At 34.0% G+C, this 18,526-nt stretch overlaps 1 protein-coding gene across 2 annotated transcripts in view; it reads left to right on the forward strand.

The window, feature by feature from the left end:
• The window catches only part of LOC145249560 (tubulin polyglutamylase ttll6-like), a 351,054-nt gene extending 340,768 nt beyond the window's left edge, over positions 1 to 10,286 (forward strand). For both annotated transcript variants that reach the window (XM_080111234.1, XM_080111235.1), the window contains one exon: positions 9,906 to 10,286. In XM_080111234.1, the coding sequence (XP_079967360.1) occupies positions 9,906 to 10,138 (233 nt within the window). In that variant the 3' untranslated portion in view covers positions 10,139 to 10,286. The remainder of the gene's footprint in view (positions 1 to 9,905) is intronic.
• Positions 10,287 to 18,526: the final 8,240 nt, after the last annotated feature.

Raw genomic sequence — 18,526 nt, forward strand, 5'->3', positions numbered from 1 at the left:
TAAATTCGTATTAAATTATAGTAGTAAATAAAAGTTTTTAAAAAAATTCGTTAGCCGTGGCAACCACATCAATTGATGACGTCACCAGATCATGTGTACATTTTGGAAAAGTTCACATAAAAATGGTAGTGCCTATGCTTCTTCATAACATTTTTATTTTCTTAGTTAAAAAAAAAGCAAAAAAAAAAAACCTATTTGATCAATTTACGTAATTTTGTGGAATATAATATCTTCGTTCCGTGGCGAGTGCATCATAAATATTTTTCTGTATTTTTGTTTTTTAATAAGAGTAATTTTAAATAAGCATCCTTTTCTGTTCAAGACCCCTCGCCTTCCCGAGGAAAAATTACCAAAAAGAAAAAAAGAAAGAAAGAATGAAAAAAAAATCGTTATTTGTGCATTTGCATTACTGCATTATTGTCATGGAACAACATGTATGTTTTTATTTTGAAGATCGCAAAACAGGGGAAGGCAATGCAAGCTGTTATGAAAATTTAAATTGGTACGTGTACAGTTTAATCAAGATATAAAAAAAATGAAAATATCGAAAAAAGGTTATATTGTACGTATCTGTTTTGGACTGAAGATCTCCGAAAAAAAAATTCATTTCATTTGATCGAGTAGTTTTTATTTTACAGCAGAAAAACACGTTTTTATGAGAGCGCGTTGAAGTCAGCCATTACAAAATTTGTTGAACACGCCAAAGGGAGATAATTCCAGTTAAAGCGACACTCCCTTCCCATCTTTAATACTAATTTTTCTTCCTAAAAATCGAAACTTTTGCTCGATATAATAATAATTTTTTTTTTCGATGTACTTGATGAAATTAAGTGAAATTTTTTTTCCAGAAAACTTTAGACTATAACGAGTACGTACAATATGACTTTTATTTCAATATTTTCATTTTTTAATGTCTTCACTAAACTGTATAAGCGCCTTTAAATCCCATGTATTATATATATTCAGGTGTTCTCCAAACAAAAAAACAAAAAAATCACACGCATTCCAATAATGACTGTTCAAAACTAATTACAAATTAAAAACTTTTTGATAATTTTCATTCATTTCAGAAGTTTAGATTTTGTAAAATAAAAAACAGTCAGTGCTTATTCAGATTTACACTCATAAAAAACACAGAAAAGTCTGTATGATGTAAGTCCTCGTCACAGAACGCAACGAAAATGTCATATTCCAAAAATTATGTTAATTGATAAAGTATGTTTTTTTTTTTGTTTTGTTTTTCAACTAAGAAAAATCACCATTTACGATTTTCAGCAATTTTACTACTAAACTGTATTGAACATGAGGGTGATTTTGACTTTGAAACTTCGAATTGAGTTGTCTCCGCATTATTCATTTCATTGAATTTCATTATGGCTGACGAAAACACCACGACTGACTTAGTCGTAAAAAAAATTTAATTTTCTTGAATAATAATAATAATAATAATAAAACAATCAAATTACGGGATTTTTGGAATATGACATATTTGTTCCGTGACTGTTACGCACATCAGAAATACTTTTCCGTAATTATTAAAACTTTAATTTAGTAAGTGCAATTCTAAATATGCACCAAAAAGCTTATCCAAGTAAGTAGAAGACTAATTTATCGTGTCTCTGGTTGCATTTATTTGTTGGCTGTATATATATATATATATATATATATATATATATATATATATATATATATATATATATATATATATATATATATATATATACAGTCTTTGAGATTTGAAAAAAACAATCAATCGACTGCCGGTCGAGTGTGAGGGAAAATTTACTCGCCCTAAAATATTTTTACTCGTCCGACTTTATGTCTTTGTTTCAGTCAATAATAGTAAATAATTTTACAACAATTCAAGAAATTACCGTAGGTATAATCTAACAAGAAAATATTTAACTCTTGTAAATCAACTATACAAACATTTCAGTAAATATTCAACAAAACGTTAAAATACAATACCAGTTTCTTTATATAGCATCATTCATATAATTGTTCCATAGAAATAAGAATCATTTCTTCGGATGCTTGATGGAACGATGCGTTTTTTTCCTCTTTTAAATGTTCGTCTTTACTTTTGTAAGCATGAAGTGTATGTGATGGTAGCGTCGAAGAATTTTTTTCCAAATGAATTTCAAAATCAGAGAGCTAAATGAAGGCGACATTTTGACTACACGCCGAATGTGTAAATTTAACCTCTTGTTGACTTTTAGCGTGACCACTCTTTTTTCAATACGATATTCCAACGGTCTCACAACTAGAAATGAAAGAATTCACAAATGATGAGACATAGGTCATTCTAAGTCACCGCATATTTGAGGGTCGTAAAATAAATGAGTTTTTCCGGTTTCTTTATTTAAAGAAATTTTATCGACTGGCGGGCGAGTGACTTACGACTTTTAGTCACCCCAAGAAATTTTCAATCGACTGTGGCGACCGGTCATGTAAAGTCTCAAAGGCTGTGTGTGTGTGTGTGTGTATATATATATATATATATATATATATATATATATATATATATATATTATGGCTATGTAAAGACTAAATTTAAACTTGTTCGAAAACATTCTTTATTTTAGATTGTGAAATTAAAAAATAAAAATGAATGCGTCAGCTGACTGGTTTCGAAGCTCACTCAACAGAGCTAAAATCGAGCTTAATTACGTTTTAAAAAGAAAAGGTGGGGAACAATGAATCGGAGATGAAAAAGGAGGGGGAATATATGTATATAAAAAAAGGGGGTGGTGGATAAATTATTAAATAGAAACTAGATTAAGCCCTAAGAGATTCTCTTTTTGTTTGCAAAGAGAAGGTCTCAGAGTCTTAATATATATAGTTTCGAGAATTTTGAGATGGTAAAGAGAGTGCGACTTGCTAAGGATGGAAAAAAAGTCTGCACTAAAATTCAAAGCACAAATACGATTATTGCTCTAACCCCGGAAATATTTCAAAGAGAACTATATAATAATGTGGCCGATTTGAAAGGAATCATCAACAAAGCAGATGATCCTCTGGTGGTCGGGATGGGTAAAACGATGGAAGAAGAAACAGAGGACCATGATAGAAAACTCAGAAGGCTGTTGCAAAGATGTCGTGACTGTGGGATGCGATTGAATGCTGCAGAAAATGAATTTACGGCAAACATCTGTAGTGGACTGGTGGATATATTATACATCCACCAGTCGTACAAAATAGGAGAAATGATTTGAATTGGGAAAGGAAAAAATAATTGCTTTGAGGAAGGAACGATCAATGCGTTTACTTGAATTAAACGAACTGGAATTTATTTCATGCTGTCTGTTAACTCTTGCCCCCACACATACAGTAGCAGGGGACGTGACCTCTCAGCTTGGAAGCCGAATTGAAAAGGTTGGAAACAACTTGTCTCTTGCTTTTATAGTTGTTTCCGGTGGTCTTTTGCGCATGTGTGGAGTTCCTTTGAAAGGGGAAGTGACGTCGTCCATCTGTGCATACGTGTGCGTACATGTGTGTACGTTAGCGTGTTTGTGTATACACATGAATGTGAGTGTATGTAGGTGAACGTGAATATATCTACTTATGTGTACATGTGCGCGTATGTTTGTGTGCGCGTATGTATATGACAAGAAATATGGCTTGAGATGTGGATGCCTGTTTTTGTGTGAGACTAGAAAAGGCTCCCACACATCCGTATCATTCCTGGGTCACAGGATAACCAGTGAGGGTTTACTTCCAGATTCTGAGAAAATAAAAGCCATAAAAGATATGCCACGACCAACAGACATTAAGGGAATGCAACGATTGGGAGGATTCGTAAATTATTTGGCAAAGTTTCTACCCTACATCTCTGACGTGATGGCTCCAATTCGCAACTTAACAAAGGCGGATGTGCCATGGGCGTGGTCTCAGATCCATGAATAAACTTTTGAGAAAATCAAAAGGTTGGTGAGTGAAGCACCAATATTGAGATACGATGACCCCAACAAACCATTGGTCGTTCAATGTGATGCAAGTGAGAAAGGAATGGGGGCTGCATTGCTACAAGAAGGTCAACCCTTAGCATATATTAGCCGAACTTATAGACACAGAAACCCGATATGCACAGATTGAGAAAGAACTATTGGCAGTGGTTTATGCCTGTGAACGGTTTCACCAATACACATTTGGTCAACAGGTTACAGTACTGACTGATCATAAACCATTAGAAGCAATAATGAAAAAGGAATTGGGGAAATGCCCAAAGCGACTGCAAAATATGTTAATGCGGTTGCAAGTTTACAATGTGATTTAAAATTACGGCAAACGAGTAGTTTCCAAGATATGAAGAAATGTTAGTTTTAAAAAGTGGGGGATCACTTTTCTATATTAATAGAACGTAAAATAAGCACCCACCTTGTGGCCACGAATTTTTGTAAAATATTAAACAGTTCGTCTGCTCAAAACAGTTAATTAAACTGCATAAGCACCTGCTAAAAAACTATACAAATTATATAATTGAATATCCCCCTCAAAAAATAGAACGAAAAACAAACCAGCAGTCCCCCCACCCTCAAAAAAAAAAAAAAAGAAAAAAAAGGTGACCATAAAGTTAGTGTATTTCTTCATATCTTGGAAACTACTTTTAAACGTTAATGGTAATTTTAAAGGATTTTCCGAGGGTGGAAAGACCCCCCCCCCCCGAAAAAAAAATCGTGGCCACAAAGTGGGTGCTCACTTTACGTTCTTTTAATATAGAAAAGGGATCCTCCACTTTTAAAACTAACATTTCTTCATATCTTGGAAACTACTCGTTTGTCGTGATTTTAAACGTTATTTTCGTTTTCAGCGCTCCCGAAAACCTTTGAGAGTGGTAATTTTAAAGGAATTTTCGAGGGTGGAGTAATTTTTCATATTTTCCATATATATATATATATATATATATATATATATATATATATATATATATATACATACAGGGTGACCCAACTCTAATTAGGCCCCGTTTCTTAGTGTTTTGTCCAAATGAAATGAAACTTTGGTCGTAACTAGTTTATTATATTCAAAACATCACATCAAAACACTAGGGTCTTTGGCCTTTTTTTTTCTCCATTGACTGTCAATGCTCAGAAAAACAATTGAATGTCCTTTGTTTTTTTTTTGTTTTTTTTTTAGGGGGGGGTCACCCTATATATATATATATATATATATATATATATATATATATATATATATATATATATATATATATATATATATATATATATATATATATTCGTTTCTCTTTTCTCCGTTGGGCAAATCCCCTTAATATACGAAACTGATCTCCTACTCTAATGTCTAAATTGTTTTCTTTTCTTTCCAACAAGTTTTCGGGGTGACAACACGTAATCACCTAAAAAAAATAGAATATCGATTTTTCTCAATTATTTATTTATTTATTATTTTTTTTCCAAACAAGTTTTCGCGGTGACTACGTAGTCACCTAAAAAAAGTAAAAATAGAATCTCGAATTTTAAGAAAATGTTTGTAGAGGGAAAGGGGTGGGGTGGGGTTGGGGTTGGGGTTGGGGTTGGGGGGGGGGGGTTAGCCAGAAATATTTTTAGCTGATGGACTTTTTTAAGAGTTCATATTGACTTCAAGATATGAAAAATAAAAGATGGACAGATTTGTCTCCCTTGGACTCTGACGTTAAAAAAAAAAAAAAAAAAAAAAAATCAATAACGTTTTAACGAATTCGATTTTTTGTTTGTAAATTTATTTTACAAAATCTCCAAAACGAACCAAATTGTAATTTTAGTCGATTATAATTCCGTTATAGTGTTGAATATTAAAAAAAAAAAAAAAAAAAAAAAAATTAAACACATAATCAGAGAAAATTATCGCCGAAAACAAGGGAGATAAATCTTGTGATTTTCTCCCAACTGAAAAATCTTCGTTGTTAATTTTACGGGGCTTGTTACGATAGACTCAACAGATCGAGTTTTTTTTTTTTTTTTTTTTTAAATATATGTCATTTTAAAGAAAAAACATTATTACGCATGTAATTGTCAGTTCGAAAATAGTAATATATCCTAAAATAGCGCTGTTTTACTGTTTGTCATTGTTCTGAGGGAGACAACTCTTTTACTAAGAGATTCGTTCATTTTTTTCGTGTCATAATTTAGGACGCTTATTATGCTGTCAGTAAGCTTTCTCAAGCGGTTTACAGAAACATACTTTTATTTTTTCCGTTCATTTTTTATTTTTTTGAAGGGGAGTATTCAATTATAGAACTTGTGTAGTTAACCCCCTTCCTTCAAAAAACAAAACAAAGCAAAATGGTGTTAGAAACCCACCCAATAAATGTTACTAGTACCATTTTGTTTTATTTTTTATTTTGAAGTGAACATAGAGTCTTCAAAGACATCGCGGCCATCTTTTCTTGCTTGCTGACAGCCTTCAACATTACTCGTTTTTTGAGCCGAATAGACATTTTAGACTAAATAAAAACTTATCCAGTTAAGTAGAAAAATAACTTATCTTGCCTTTGATAACATTTATTTGCTATATATTTGTTTTTTTTTGTTTTTTTGTTTTTTTTTAAATTGATAACTATTTTTAAAATAAAAAACAAACCCTGGAAATTTGTTTTTTTTTAAATAAATAAATGGTTTTATTTATAAAAAAAATCTGCACTTGTTTTTGGTCTTTTTAGACTGTTAATTTTTGAATTTGTATTCCAATATCAACAACACTTATTAATTAATTAACAGTGAATTTTCTTATTATTTGAAATATTATTTGCTACAAATGCATAGATCATTTTTTTTTCTAGTCCGATTTAAATTTTAAATGTCATTTTAATTAATTTAATATAATATGTTTAATTTTAAATATCATTTTAATTAATTTAATAGTCTCGAATCCACGGTCTACACTTTCTTTCATTGTAATCACATAATCACCTTTAGATTAAGATTAATGGTAAAGAATTAAACGAAAAAAAAAAAAAATCCACGCATTGATTTAAAATAAATGAAAATTAAAAAGAAAAAAAATTATTTTTTAAAAGAATCATAATTAACTAGTCTGAGTGCCCGGCGTTGCCCAGGTGTTTGGAGATGTGCGTTGAGCAAAAAAAAAAAAAAAAAAAGGTGATAGTAGGCAGGCTTGAACCTATGACGCGAGGGCAGAAAGAAAATGACAAACGAATCTGACGTCTTACCGCTTACCAGAACAGATACTACCTGGCCAGAAAGCCAGGGTGTTGCATTCCAATAGTTTCGCTTTATTCATACGAAAAAGACAAACAAACACTGGAGATGACGGCACGGTGGGAATTTTGTTTAACTCAATCAAAAAAAAAAAAATAGAGACAATGTCCGTTTGCGAATGCGAGATATTATTATCTGGTAAGTATGCAAAAGCTTCTTGTGAAATCTAACCGACGTGAGAAACCCGATGCAAAAAAAACTTTTGTAGACAAACACAAACACTTGTGCCCATTTTTCCCGTTATATAATAGACTAGCCTGGGTTCCTGACATTGCCCGGGTGTTTGGAGGTGTGTGTTGAGCAAAAAAACAAAAAATGGTAGCAGGCAGGCAGGCTCGAACCCGCGACGCAAATGCGGAAAAAAAAAGTGAAAGAAAATCTGACGTCTTATCGCTACTCCACGACGCGACCGGAAGTTCGGAACGTTAAAATTAGGCAAAGTGAATCCAACCGATACGATCAATTGCTAAAATGGCTTGTAAAAAAATCGACCCCTCCTTGTAGAAAACTGCCCAGTTGAAGGTGAAGGAATTAATGTTTTTGGCCAATTTTTTGATATTTGTCGTCTGAGATCTCGAGCTTCAAAATGATACCAATCTTGTCAGAATCCATCGCCTCTTCCAAAAGTTTTTGCGAGACATATATACATACATACATACATTTAAACAGACAGGTGAGACTTATAGATAATAGATAATCTAATATTTAAAAGGCTATATGTCTATCTGTCTGCCGCCACATATTCAAACTCTATCTCCTCTGAAACTAAAAGTCGCAGAACAGCACTCGGGGCCTCAAATGATTGGATTTTCTACAGACCGTTGGGTCTTTAGCTGGTTAAAATAGTTTTTAAGGGATTAAAAAATAAAAAATCCCTATGCATTTTGTACATTCATCTTAGTTCATTTTTATTTTAATTTTTAATCAGTTTATAAACGTGTCACAGTGGTAACGTTACCAGCTTTGAATGCTACAATTTTGGTTTCGATTCTAGCTGATGGCACCCAAATACTTTTTTTTTACTTTTGAAATCACGACTCCATAATAATATATATGAAATCTGGACAAATTAAAATATATTTAAGCGTATTTTACGCCTGGGTTAAGCCCCCCCCCTCCACTAGTTAATGCATATGAAGAAAGGTAGATCTGTAATGTTGCTCACTTTTACACATGTGGACCCAACACGTTGTAGCAGAGTATGTTGCAAGGAACATAGGACAAGTAATAATCTGACATTCTCCTGTCACATGTGACTTCTTGTTATGACTGTGACGTCACCCACGTCTCTAACATGATCGTCTTTTCTAACATGCTCTCTTTCCTGTTTATAGTCTTTTTCTTAATGTGACGTCATTTCGCACACAGCTCGGTATTTGCATATAGCCGCCATATGCGCAATTTAAAATGAGAGAACTCATCTCGGCAAAGCCACTATCAATAATTTCCCACACTCTTTACCTGTGCCTGTAGATTCCACGAACAAAGCTTCTTTCTTAGAACTGCACGCCTGTGGAACTCTCTTCCGATTGCCTGCTTTCCAGCTGACTACAATCTGATTGTCTTCAAGTCCAACGTAAACAAGTTCTTGATGAACCGCCCCCCCCTAAGTAATCCAATTTACAAAATTCCCACTACTTATGTTTACTACGCTATAATCATATTGACCAATGTATACCCATTTACCTTTATTCTCGAGTGGCCTCCGGACCTTGATAAGTTAAAAAATAAATAAAATAAATAAAATAACTTCTTATTTATAATTGCAATACCTATGTATCGATTTTAATAAAAAAAAATAAAAATAAAATACATAAATAAAATAAAATAAATAAAAAAAATCAAACATCTTTACTCTGTCGAGGATGTAATCACGACTCTATAATAATGTATATGAAATCTGGACAAATTAAAATACATTTAAGCGTATTTTACGCCTGGGTGAAGCCGGGCGCTCAACCCCCTGCTACTAATATATAGAAATGCATCTCATTCCTATAGGTTTATTATTTTTCAATAATTCAAATTAGATCTCAACGATTATGATTCTGAATTTTTTAGATGAGGTTGATAATCTGTATTGTTTGGATTCTTTGGACTATTATTCTCATCTTGAGTGTTATTTGCACAATGTTTCGGATGATGTAACCTCCTATGTTCTTCAGGTGTATCTTATTGAAATCGGGAATCTTTCTGTCGAACTCAGGAATTTGCACCAATTTCAATTTTAATTCACGGAGAATAGCTGGCTTTTGTTTCCTCAACCATGACTGGCTAGAAGTTCTCAGTAATATGCAACTGGGGATTGAACCTTCAACCTTCCGAAGAGTGTTACTTCCAACGGAATTTTATCAAGTACTTTATCCACTATGCCACGGGTCCTTGCAGAAAGATTCCCGAGTTAGAGAGAGAGAGAGAGAGAGAGGGGGGGGTGCAGAGATAAGCATAGACAAATATGTTGAGATTCCACTTCTGTGACATTTATTATGGTTTTATGAAAAAAGGGACAAGATGTGCCTGAAGAAGATCGGAGATTACATCCACTCAAATATCGTGCGTTGTGCAAATAACACTCAAGATGAGAACAGTAGTCCGAATAATCCAAATAATAATAATGCGATATATCAACAGCGTTTTATAAACAAAACAATCCTCATATTTTTAAATCGTTATTTTCATGTTTTCCAGATTTTCCCAGATTCCATTCGCCATGGTCTCAGGAATGGTCTCAGGATTTCTCCGTCATCTCAACACCAGCTCCTCTCATCTACAAATGTGACCTGTCGAATAATGCCCGCTTCTCAGGCCAGCCGCTAGTGGGCTCCACGACAAGTGCAATGCAGGCTCCGAGACCACCCCGAAGCTACTTCTCGGCTGGACATATACACAAACATCACAAACCGTACACGACCCACAGTTGATTACGCAAAAAGTCACGATTGCTTTTTATTTGTCTTGATATGTATCGCATACAGAAAAATCGGGCATCATTACTGTTACCGACATAAATTATTTTAAAGAACATACAGGCGGGAAATTAGTCAAAAAAAAAAAAAAAAAAAAAAAGAATACAATTTCTTTAGAGGTTCTTATTTAAAAAAAAAAAAAACTACACAAAAATATTTATGACATACGTAATCGTTGCTGAACAGAAATGACATATTCCAAAAATCACATAAATCGATCCAGCAGTTTTATTCTTATAAAGAAAATCATTTTAAAATGATTTGAAACGATTAATGTAGTATTACAAGGATGATTTCGCAAGTTTCAATTATTGTGGACTTATCTGTCACTCCCTTTTTTATTTCGAGTTGGTGATGCAAGAAAGCCTATTTTTTTTTTCATCACCCTAAAAATTCGATTTTCTTGGTTAAAAATAAAACTACTTGATCAATTTATATGGTTTTTGGAATATGACATCGTTCCGTGACAGGTACGTACATCATTAATAATTTTCTGTATATATATATATATATATATATATATATATATATATATATATATATATATATATATATATATATATATATATTTTTTTTAATTAGGTAAAATTCTAAATAAGAACCTGTTTTGGTTTATATACTTAGTTGCGCCCTATTTGCGTTCAAATATATTTTCATATTTGATATTGAAAAGAAGTTTTTAGCCAATTTATTTTAATGTAAATAATTATGTGAATAAAATAATTAATGGTAGCCATTTTGATTGTGGACAGGAACCAAGTTCGTAATTAGAATGGAAGTAAGTAAAGACTGAAAATGCTGAAATCAAGTCCTCGACCTTTATTCACTTCTGATCCTTTTATGTACCTTTGTTTCTGCTCAGAATCAAAATGGCTACGATGGATAACTTGGTGATTTTTCAGAATAGCCAACAAAACAAAAAGGGTTGAAAAAAATAAATATGCAACAAATAAATGTTACCAAAGGCAAGCTAAACCACTCTTCTACCTACCTGTATAATTATTTTGTGTTTACACTTATTTTAAAGTGTTTCTTTACTTAAAAATAAAAGTAGTGTAAAGCAAGTTGTGTTAGAACAAAAAAAAAACATGGTGAATTCATTCGAGCTATAGTCAAGCCTCGATAATTGCTCAAAAATCGAAAATTAAACAAAATACTGTTAGAAATACATCCAATAAATGCCACTAATCGTACAAAAATGCAATGTCCTTCTAGGATTTTGTTTAATTTTCGATTTTTGAGTGATTATCGAGGCTCGACTACAACTTGAATGAGTCCACCATTTTGTTTTTCATTCTAATAATATTTTATTTTTCTATTCAATGATTATTTACATTGAAGTAAATTTGATTAAAACTTAAATAGCAAAATATATTTTAATGCAGATAGGCCAGAAATGAGTATGTAAAGTAAAATAAATTGTATTTTGAATTTCCTTTTAAAATAATTTATGTCGGTAATAGTAACGATTGGTCAAAAAAAAAAAAAAAAAAAAAAATCACAGCATGATCTAAAAAAAAAAAAAGAAAAAAAAAAAAAGAAAGGTCTCTTATGTTAAATAGGCGTTTATCAACTTTAAGCAATGTTTCGGTACAATTTACGTTTTCTTCACATATGCAAAAGCCAAGAGAAACAAAATTGTTATTTATTCGGATACACAGCAGCAGCAGCAGCACGAAGCAATAAAAAACAGAAAACACGTTTAAAACATAGTAAGCGAGAGATCATAAAAAGCAGATCTCAATGATTGTCTTTCGTTTTTTCTGACCTGATAAGTAAAACAAAAACGCAGTAACACGTTTTCTTTGTCTATTTTTTTTTGTTTTTCCCATTCCTTTCTCTGAACACACACACACACACACACACACACACACACTTTTATAGATTTCTCGTGGAATGAGTCGGCGTAAGGGAGCTAAGTTCTTGATTAAAAAAAAATCAGTTACCTCTTTTTAGTTCTGTCCCGAAAGCCGATCGCCACCCTTGATTAAATTGATGCCAGTTTAGGATCAAAGAATAAATAATTTTTTAACAATCTTAGATATTATTCATCCCGGGCAGAAAATATTAACTGTGTATTTGTTTTGTTTTTTTATTTTTATTTCGATATATACAAACATATGCACATACATAGACATCTGTACTTTGTTTTATAGTTTTACGGTAAAGTAAATTGCTTTAAATTTCTTTTAAATATTAAATTTCTTTCAAATATTAAATTTCTTTTAAATATTAAATTTCTTTTAACGTAAATAGATCGGAAATGATTAGTAAAGCAGAATAAATTGTTTCGAATAAATTCCCAATTTTATTTCCTTTTATAATAATTAACCTGTTCTGATACTACACTTAATTTTTTCCATCCTTGGTCAGTGAATGCTTTTTAAACAGATGAAATTTTTATTTTTGTCCAAATCCAGATTGTCACATTCTGTTGGATTGGCCAACCATTATCTGCTGAGTTCTCCAAGCATGGATTTATTTATTGAGAACTTCCACATAAGATGAGTCTTATGGTTCATTAACCAATCACAAATCATGTTGCATTTTTTGCTCTCCTATAATTGGTCTGCCAATGAGAACCTTAGTTTCATCCATTGTGTCTAACTCTGTTCCATAAATATTTCTTCTTGCAGTTATATTTTGTATAAATACCACCTTTTGCACGTTCGAAGATATAATTTGTACCAAAACGTCGCTTGAATTGATCGAAACCTACTTATAAGAGATCCCCCCTCCCCAGTCATTATTTATAACGTATATATATTTTTATTAATATTTTATTTAAGGAAATTAAAAAAAAAAAAAAGAAAAAAAGATTCTCAAAATGATTTTAATAAGAAAATGAGAGAGAAAAAAAAAAAAAAAAAAAAAAGAAAGTGTTTCAGCCCAAAGTTACTTTTGTCGAAGAAATATAGTTTTTCATTTGCCCGGAATATAAGAATTTTGATATTTTCAAATTAAATTTTGGGAACTATTTATGGATTTATTTTGAACAAAAATAATTGGGTGGATGGGTGTGTAGCTGATGATATCCAACCGATTTTAAAAGAGACACGAATGGGGTTTGCTGTCTGGCTAACTTTTTGTTTGCAGCTGAGCGAAAAGGTGAAATAAAGAATTTAAAAAAATAACTTATTTCTCTTCTTTAAATGCTGATTGGAAGGAATCTTGGAAAAGAGTTTTTGCATTTTAATCAACAAGAGATTTGTGTAGACAGGGTGGAACTATTAAATTGTCGCCCTAAAGAAAACAACATTATTTTTAAACTTTTATTGAAAAAAATCAATTCAGGTAACTTGATTCTGTTGAAGAGCTGACATCTATTCAATGTAACCGCCTTCAGCCTCAATCACCGCCTCAGCAGATGGTGGCGATCAAGCTGACTTTGATGTGGGAAGTCATGTTGGTGATGTTCTCAAAGTATGACCAAATGAAGTAGTCCAGCGGGTTCAGGTCATGGGATGAGAGGGCCAGTGAAAGAAGGCTACGAAGTCATAGCATTCCTTCTGAAGCCAAGCCTGGGTCTCTTTGGACTTATGGGCCAGTACCGAGTCCTGCTGTCACATCCAGGGTTTGTCAGTGGCCATCTGATTACACCAGGGGATCACTACACTCGTCAGTACATCCAAGTACACTTTGGTGTTGACTTTTAAGCCGACTTCAAAGATGTGAGGTGGTATGATGTGGCCCTCACTTGAAACCACATCAAAAACCATAACCGTGGCTGGAAACTTCATTTTTTTGTGCCCTCGAGTGTTGAATCGTCCGGATTTGCATTTTGAGGGTGCTGGCAATGGTCCTGTTGTCATAACTTGGATCGGTAGAGAGCATGAGTTGTACAGCGGCGCATCTCCAATCTTGATTGTTGAACATTGTGTCACTTTCAGACATGGTAGAAACTCCTGTCGCTTTTAGGATTTGTACACAGCTGGCCAACTAGTAGATGGTCTGCAACAACCCCCCCCCCCAAAAAAAACAACAGTTTTCATCAAATGGAAATGGAATCATGTCGTCTTTTCTAGGGCGACAATTTTATCGTTCTACCCATTATATGAATTATCAGTTATCTTACTTTTCTTACATGTATGCAAAAAAACAAAACAAAAAAAAACGTACTAATTGTGGTCATATATTTATTGGAGTTTTGTCAGGGTTGTATATTCAGTCTTCTTTATCTGTGCCCAAAACTAAACGAAAATTCCATGAGCAGAGTTTCTTTCCTAGAACTGTCTATTTATAAGATGCAATACCAGGTATCTAGTTACACAAAAGCATAAATGCTGTATTTCGAAAGTGGCACGTGTGTAATACAGATATTTTTTTTTTTTACTGGAGAGTCACCGCATATCAAGGCCTGGAAGGCCACTTGAGGATGAACGTCAATGAGTGTCAGGTGAGACAACACTGTGGTGATCAGTAATGGTGGAAATTAATTTATTTAAGAAGATAACTCAACAAGAACTTGTATACATTGGACTTGAAAACGATCATGTTATAGTCAGGTGGGAAGCAGCCCTGAGGTATACTTCAGGGCTGCTTCCCATCTGACTATAACATGATACCTAGGTATTATGTACTACAGATGGGCAGTTCTAGAAAAGAGGCTTTGCTTATGAAATTTTCTACTTTCTACCTGACTATAACATGGTTGTCTTCAAGTCTAATGCAAATAAATTCTTACTGAGTTGTCCATTTAGATAATCTATCAAGTTCCACCGTGACTGATTGTGTTGTCTCACCATCTACCTAACACTTATCCTTGAGTGGCCTCTGAACCTTGATAAGTAGTGATCTTGCAAATAAATTAAAAAAATAAAAAATGTCACAATCACATTGGCACACCGATGCTTATTAGATTATAGAAGTTAAGCAATGTTGAACCTGACCAGTATCAGATGGGTAACCATTTGGGAATACCAGGTACTGTATGTAGGAAGACGTTGACGCTTCCAGCATCTTCTGCATTCCATATGGCCTTCAACTGTTTGGACTCTGTTCTGCCACTGGATCAGTCTGGTTGGGATGAGAGAGTGAGGCTAGCTCTGCGCAAACCAGTTTCACTTTAAATAAACTCCCAGTGCAAGTCACTCATCATCCCTAGTATGATATGATGGTTTGCGTCATTCTTACAAATGAATATTAGATTAGGTTATCCTAGATACTCATAACACTAAATGTAGTTTGATGTTACGAGGAATCTTGGTGAACAGTCACCATACTTTGATGAAGGAAGGATTTTTGGGAAATGAAATGTACATAAGACTTGTCAGATTCTTAATCAAATAAGTAAACAAACACATCAATAAATACTGAATTTCAAATATGGCAGGTGTGTAGTATGGGTATTTTTTTTTTTTTGCTGGAGAGTCACCACTTATCAAGGCCTAGAAGTCCACTTGAGGATGAACGTTAATGAGTGTCAGGTGAGGCAACATCATAATGATCAGTAATGGTGGAATTGGGTAGAAATTTATTTATTCATTTATTTATTTTTATTTTTTTAACACAGTGGTCACCACTTATCAAGGCCCGGAAGCCACTCAGGGATAAGGGTTATTGCAAGTACAGTACGTTAGTGTGGAGATTTGATGAAGTGTTTACTTAAGGGGGCAGTTCATTAGGAATTTGTTAACGTTGGACTTGAAGACATCCAAGTTGTAGTCAAGTGGTAAGCAGGCAGATGGAATAGAGTTCCACAGGCGTGCAGTTTTAAGAAAGAAGCTTTTTTCATGGAATCCACGTTTTGATTTAGGCACAGATAAAGAGTGCGGGAAATTTTTCACAGTGGATTCAACTATTATTTGAGAGGACAACTCAACAATAACTTGTTTACATTGGACTTGAAAGCGCTTATGTTATAGTCAGCTTGGAAGCAGCCCTGAGGATCTGCGTTCCACTGACGGGCAGTTCTAGAAAAGACACTTTGCTGATGACATTTTTGTTTAGTTTTAGGCACAGATAGGGAGTAAGGGAAATTGTTAACAGTTGTTGTAGCTAGACTAGTAATTGTTACAAATGTTTTATAGGGGGAGGGTACATAGGTTCTTGATAAGTTTTATAGGGGGAGGGTACATAGGTTCTTGATAAGTTTTATAGGGGGAGGGTACATAGGTTCATGATAAGTTTTATAGGGGGAGGGTACATAGATTCTTGATAAGTTTTATAGGGGGAGGGTACATAGGTTCATAATAAGTTTTATAGGGGGAGGATACATAGGTTCATGATAAGTTTTATAGGGGGAAGGGTACATAGGTTCTTGATAAGTTTTATAGGGGGAGGGTACATAGGTTCTGAGATAATTTTTATAGGGGAAGGTACATAGGTTATTGATGTTTTATAGTAGGAGGGTACATAGGTTCTTGATAAGTTTTATAGGGGGAGGGTACATAGGTTCTTGATAAGTTTTATAGGGGGAGGGTACATAGGGTCATGATAAGTTTTATAGGGGGAGAGTACATAGGTTCTTGATAAGTTTTATAGGGGAAGGGTACATAGGTTCATGATAAGTTTTATAGGGGGAGGGTACATAGGTTCTTGATAAGTTTTATAGGGGGACGGTACATTAGTTCTTGATAAGTTTTATAGGGGGAGGGTACATAGGTTCTTGATAAGTTTTATAGGGGGAGGGTACATAGGTTCATGATAAGTTTTATAGGGGGAGAGTACATAGGTTCTTGGTAAGTTTTATAGGGGGAGGGTACATAGGTTCTTGATAAGTTTTATAGGGGGAGGGTACATAGGTTCTTGATAAGTTTTATAAGGGGAGGGTACATAGGTTCTTGATAAGTTTTATAGGGGGAGGGTACATAGGTTCTTGATAAGTTTTATAGGGGAGGGTACATAGGTTCATGATAAGTTTAATAGGGGGAGCGTACATAGGTTCTTGATAAGTTTTATAGGGGGAGGGTACATAGGTTCTTGATAAGTTTTATAGGGGGAGGGTACATAGGTTCTTGATAAATGTTATAGTGGGAGGGTAATTAGGCTCATGATAAGTTTTATAGGGGGAGGGTACATAGGTTCTTGATAAGTTTTATAGGGGGAGGGTACATAGGTTCTTGATAAGTTTTATAGGGGGAGGGTACATAGGTTCATGATAAGTTTTATAGGGGGAGGGTACATAGGTTCCTGATAAGTTTTATAGGGGGAGGGTACATAGGTTCATGATAAGTTTTATAGGGGGAGGGTACATAGGTTCATGATAAGTTTTATAGGGGGAGGGTACATAGGTTCTTGATAAGTTTTATAGGTGGAGGGTACATAGGTTCTTGATAAGTTTTATAGGGGGAGGGTACATAGGTTCATGATAAGTTTTATAGGGGGAGGATACATAGGTTCATGATAAGTTTTATAGGGAGAGGATACATAGGTTCATGATAAGTTTTATAGGAAGAGGGTAAGGTTCTTGATAAGTTTTATAGGGAGAGGGTACATGGGTTCTTGATAAGTTTTATAGGGGGAGGGTACATAGGTTCTTGATAAGTTTTATAGGGAGGGTACATAGGTTCTTGATGAGTTTTATAGGGAGAGGGTACATAGGTTCATGATAAGTTTTATAGGGGGAGGGTACATAGGTTCATGATAAGTTTTATAGGGAGAGGGAACATAGGTTCTTGATAAGTTTTATAGGGAGAGGGTACATAGGTTCTTTATAAGTTTTATAGAGGGAGGGTACATAGGTTCTTGATAAGTTTTATAGGGGGAGGGTTGATAGGTTCTTGATAAGTTTTATAGGGGGAGGGTACATAGGCTCTTGATATGTTTTATAGGGGGAGGGTACATAGGTTCATGATAAGTTTTATAGGGGAGGGTACATAGGTTCTTGATAAGTTTTATAAGGGGGACGGTACATTAGTTCATGATAAGTTTTATAGGGGGAGGGTACATAGGTTCTTGATAAGTTTTATAGGGGGAGGGTACATAGGTTCTTGATAAGTTTTATAGGGGGAGGGGTACATAGGTTCTTGATAAGTTTTATAGGGGGAGGGTACATAGGTTCTTGATAAGTTTTATAAAGAAAAGGGTACATCGGTTCTTGATAAGTTTTATAGGGGGAGGGTACATAGGTTCATGATAAGTTTTATAGGGGGAGGGTACATAGGTTCATGATAAGTTTTATAGGGGGAGGGTACATAGGTTCATGATATGTTTTATAGGGGGAGGGTACATAGGTTCTTGAAAAGTTTTATCGGGGGAGTGTACATAGGTTCATGATAAGTGGTATCGGGGGAGGGTACATAGGTTCTTGATAAGTTTTATAGGGTGAGGGTACATAGGTTCATGATAAGTTTTATAGGGGAAGGGTACATAGGTTCTTGATAAGTGTTATAGGGGGAGAGT

The sequence above is a fragment of the Euprymna scolopes genome, chromosome 28 (assembly GCF_053919585.1).
Source record: "Euprymna scolopes isolate OS-2025 chromosome 28, ASM5391958v1, whole genome shotgun sequence".
NCBI classification, from domain to species: domain Eukaryota; kingdom Metazoa; phylum Mollusca; class Cephalopoda; order Sepiida; family Sepiolidae; genus Euprymna; species Euprymna scolopes.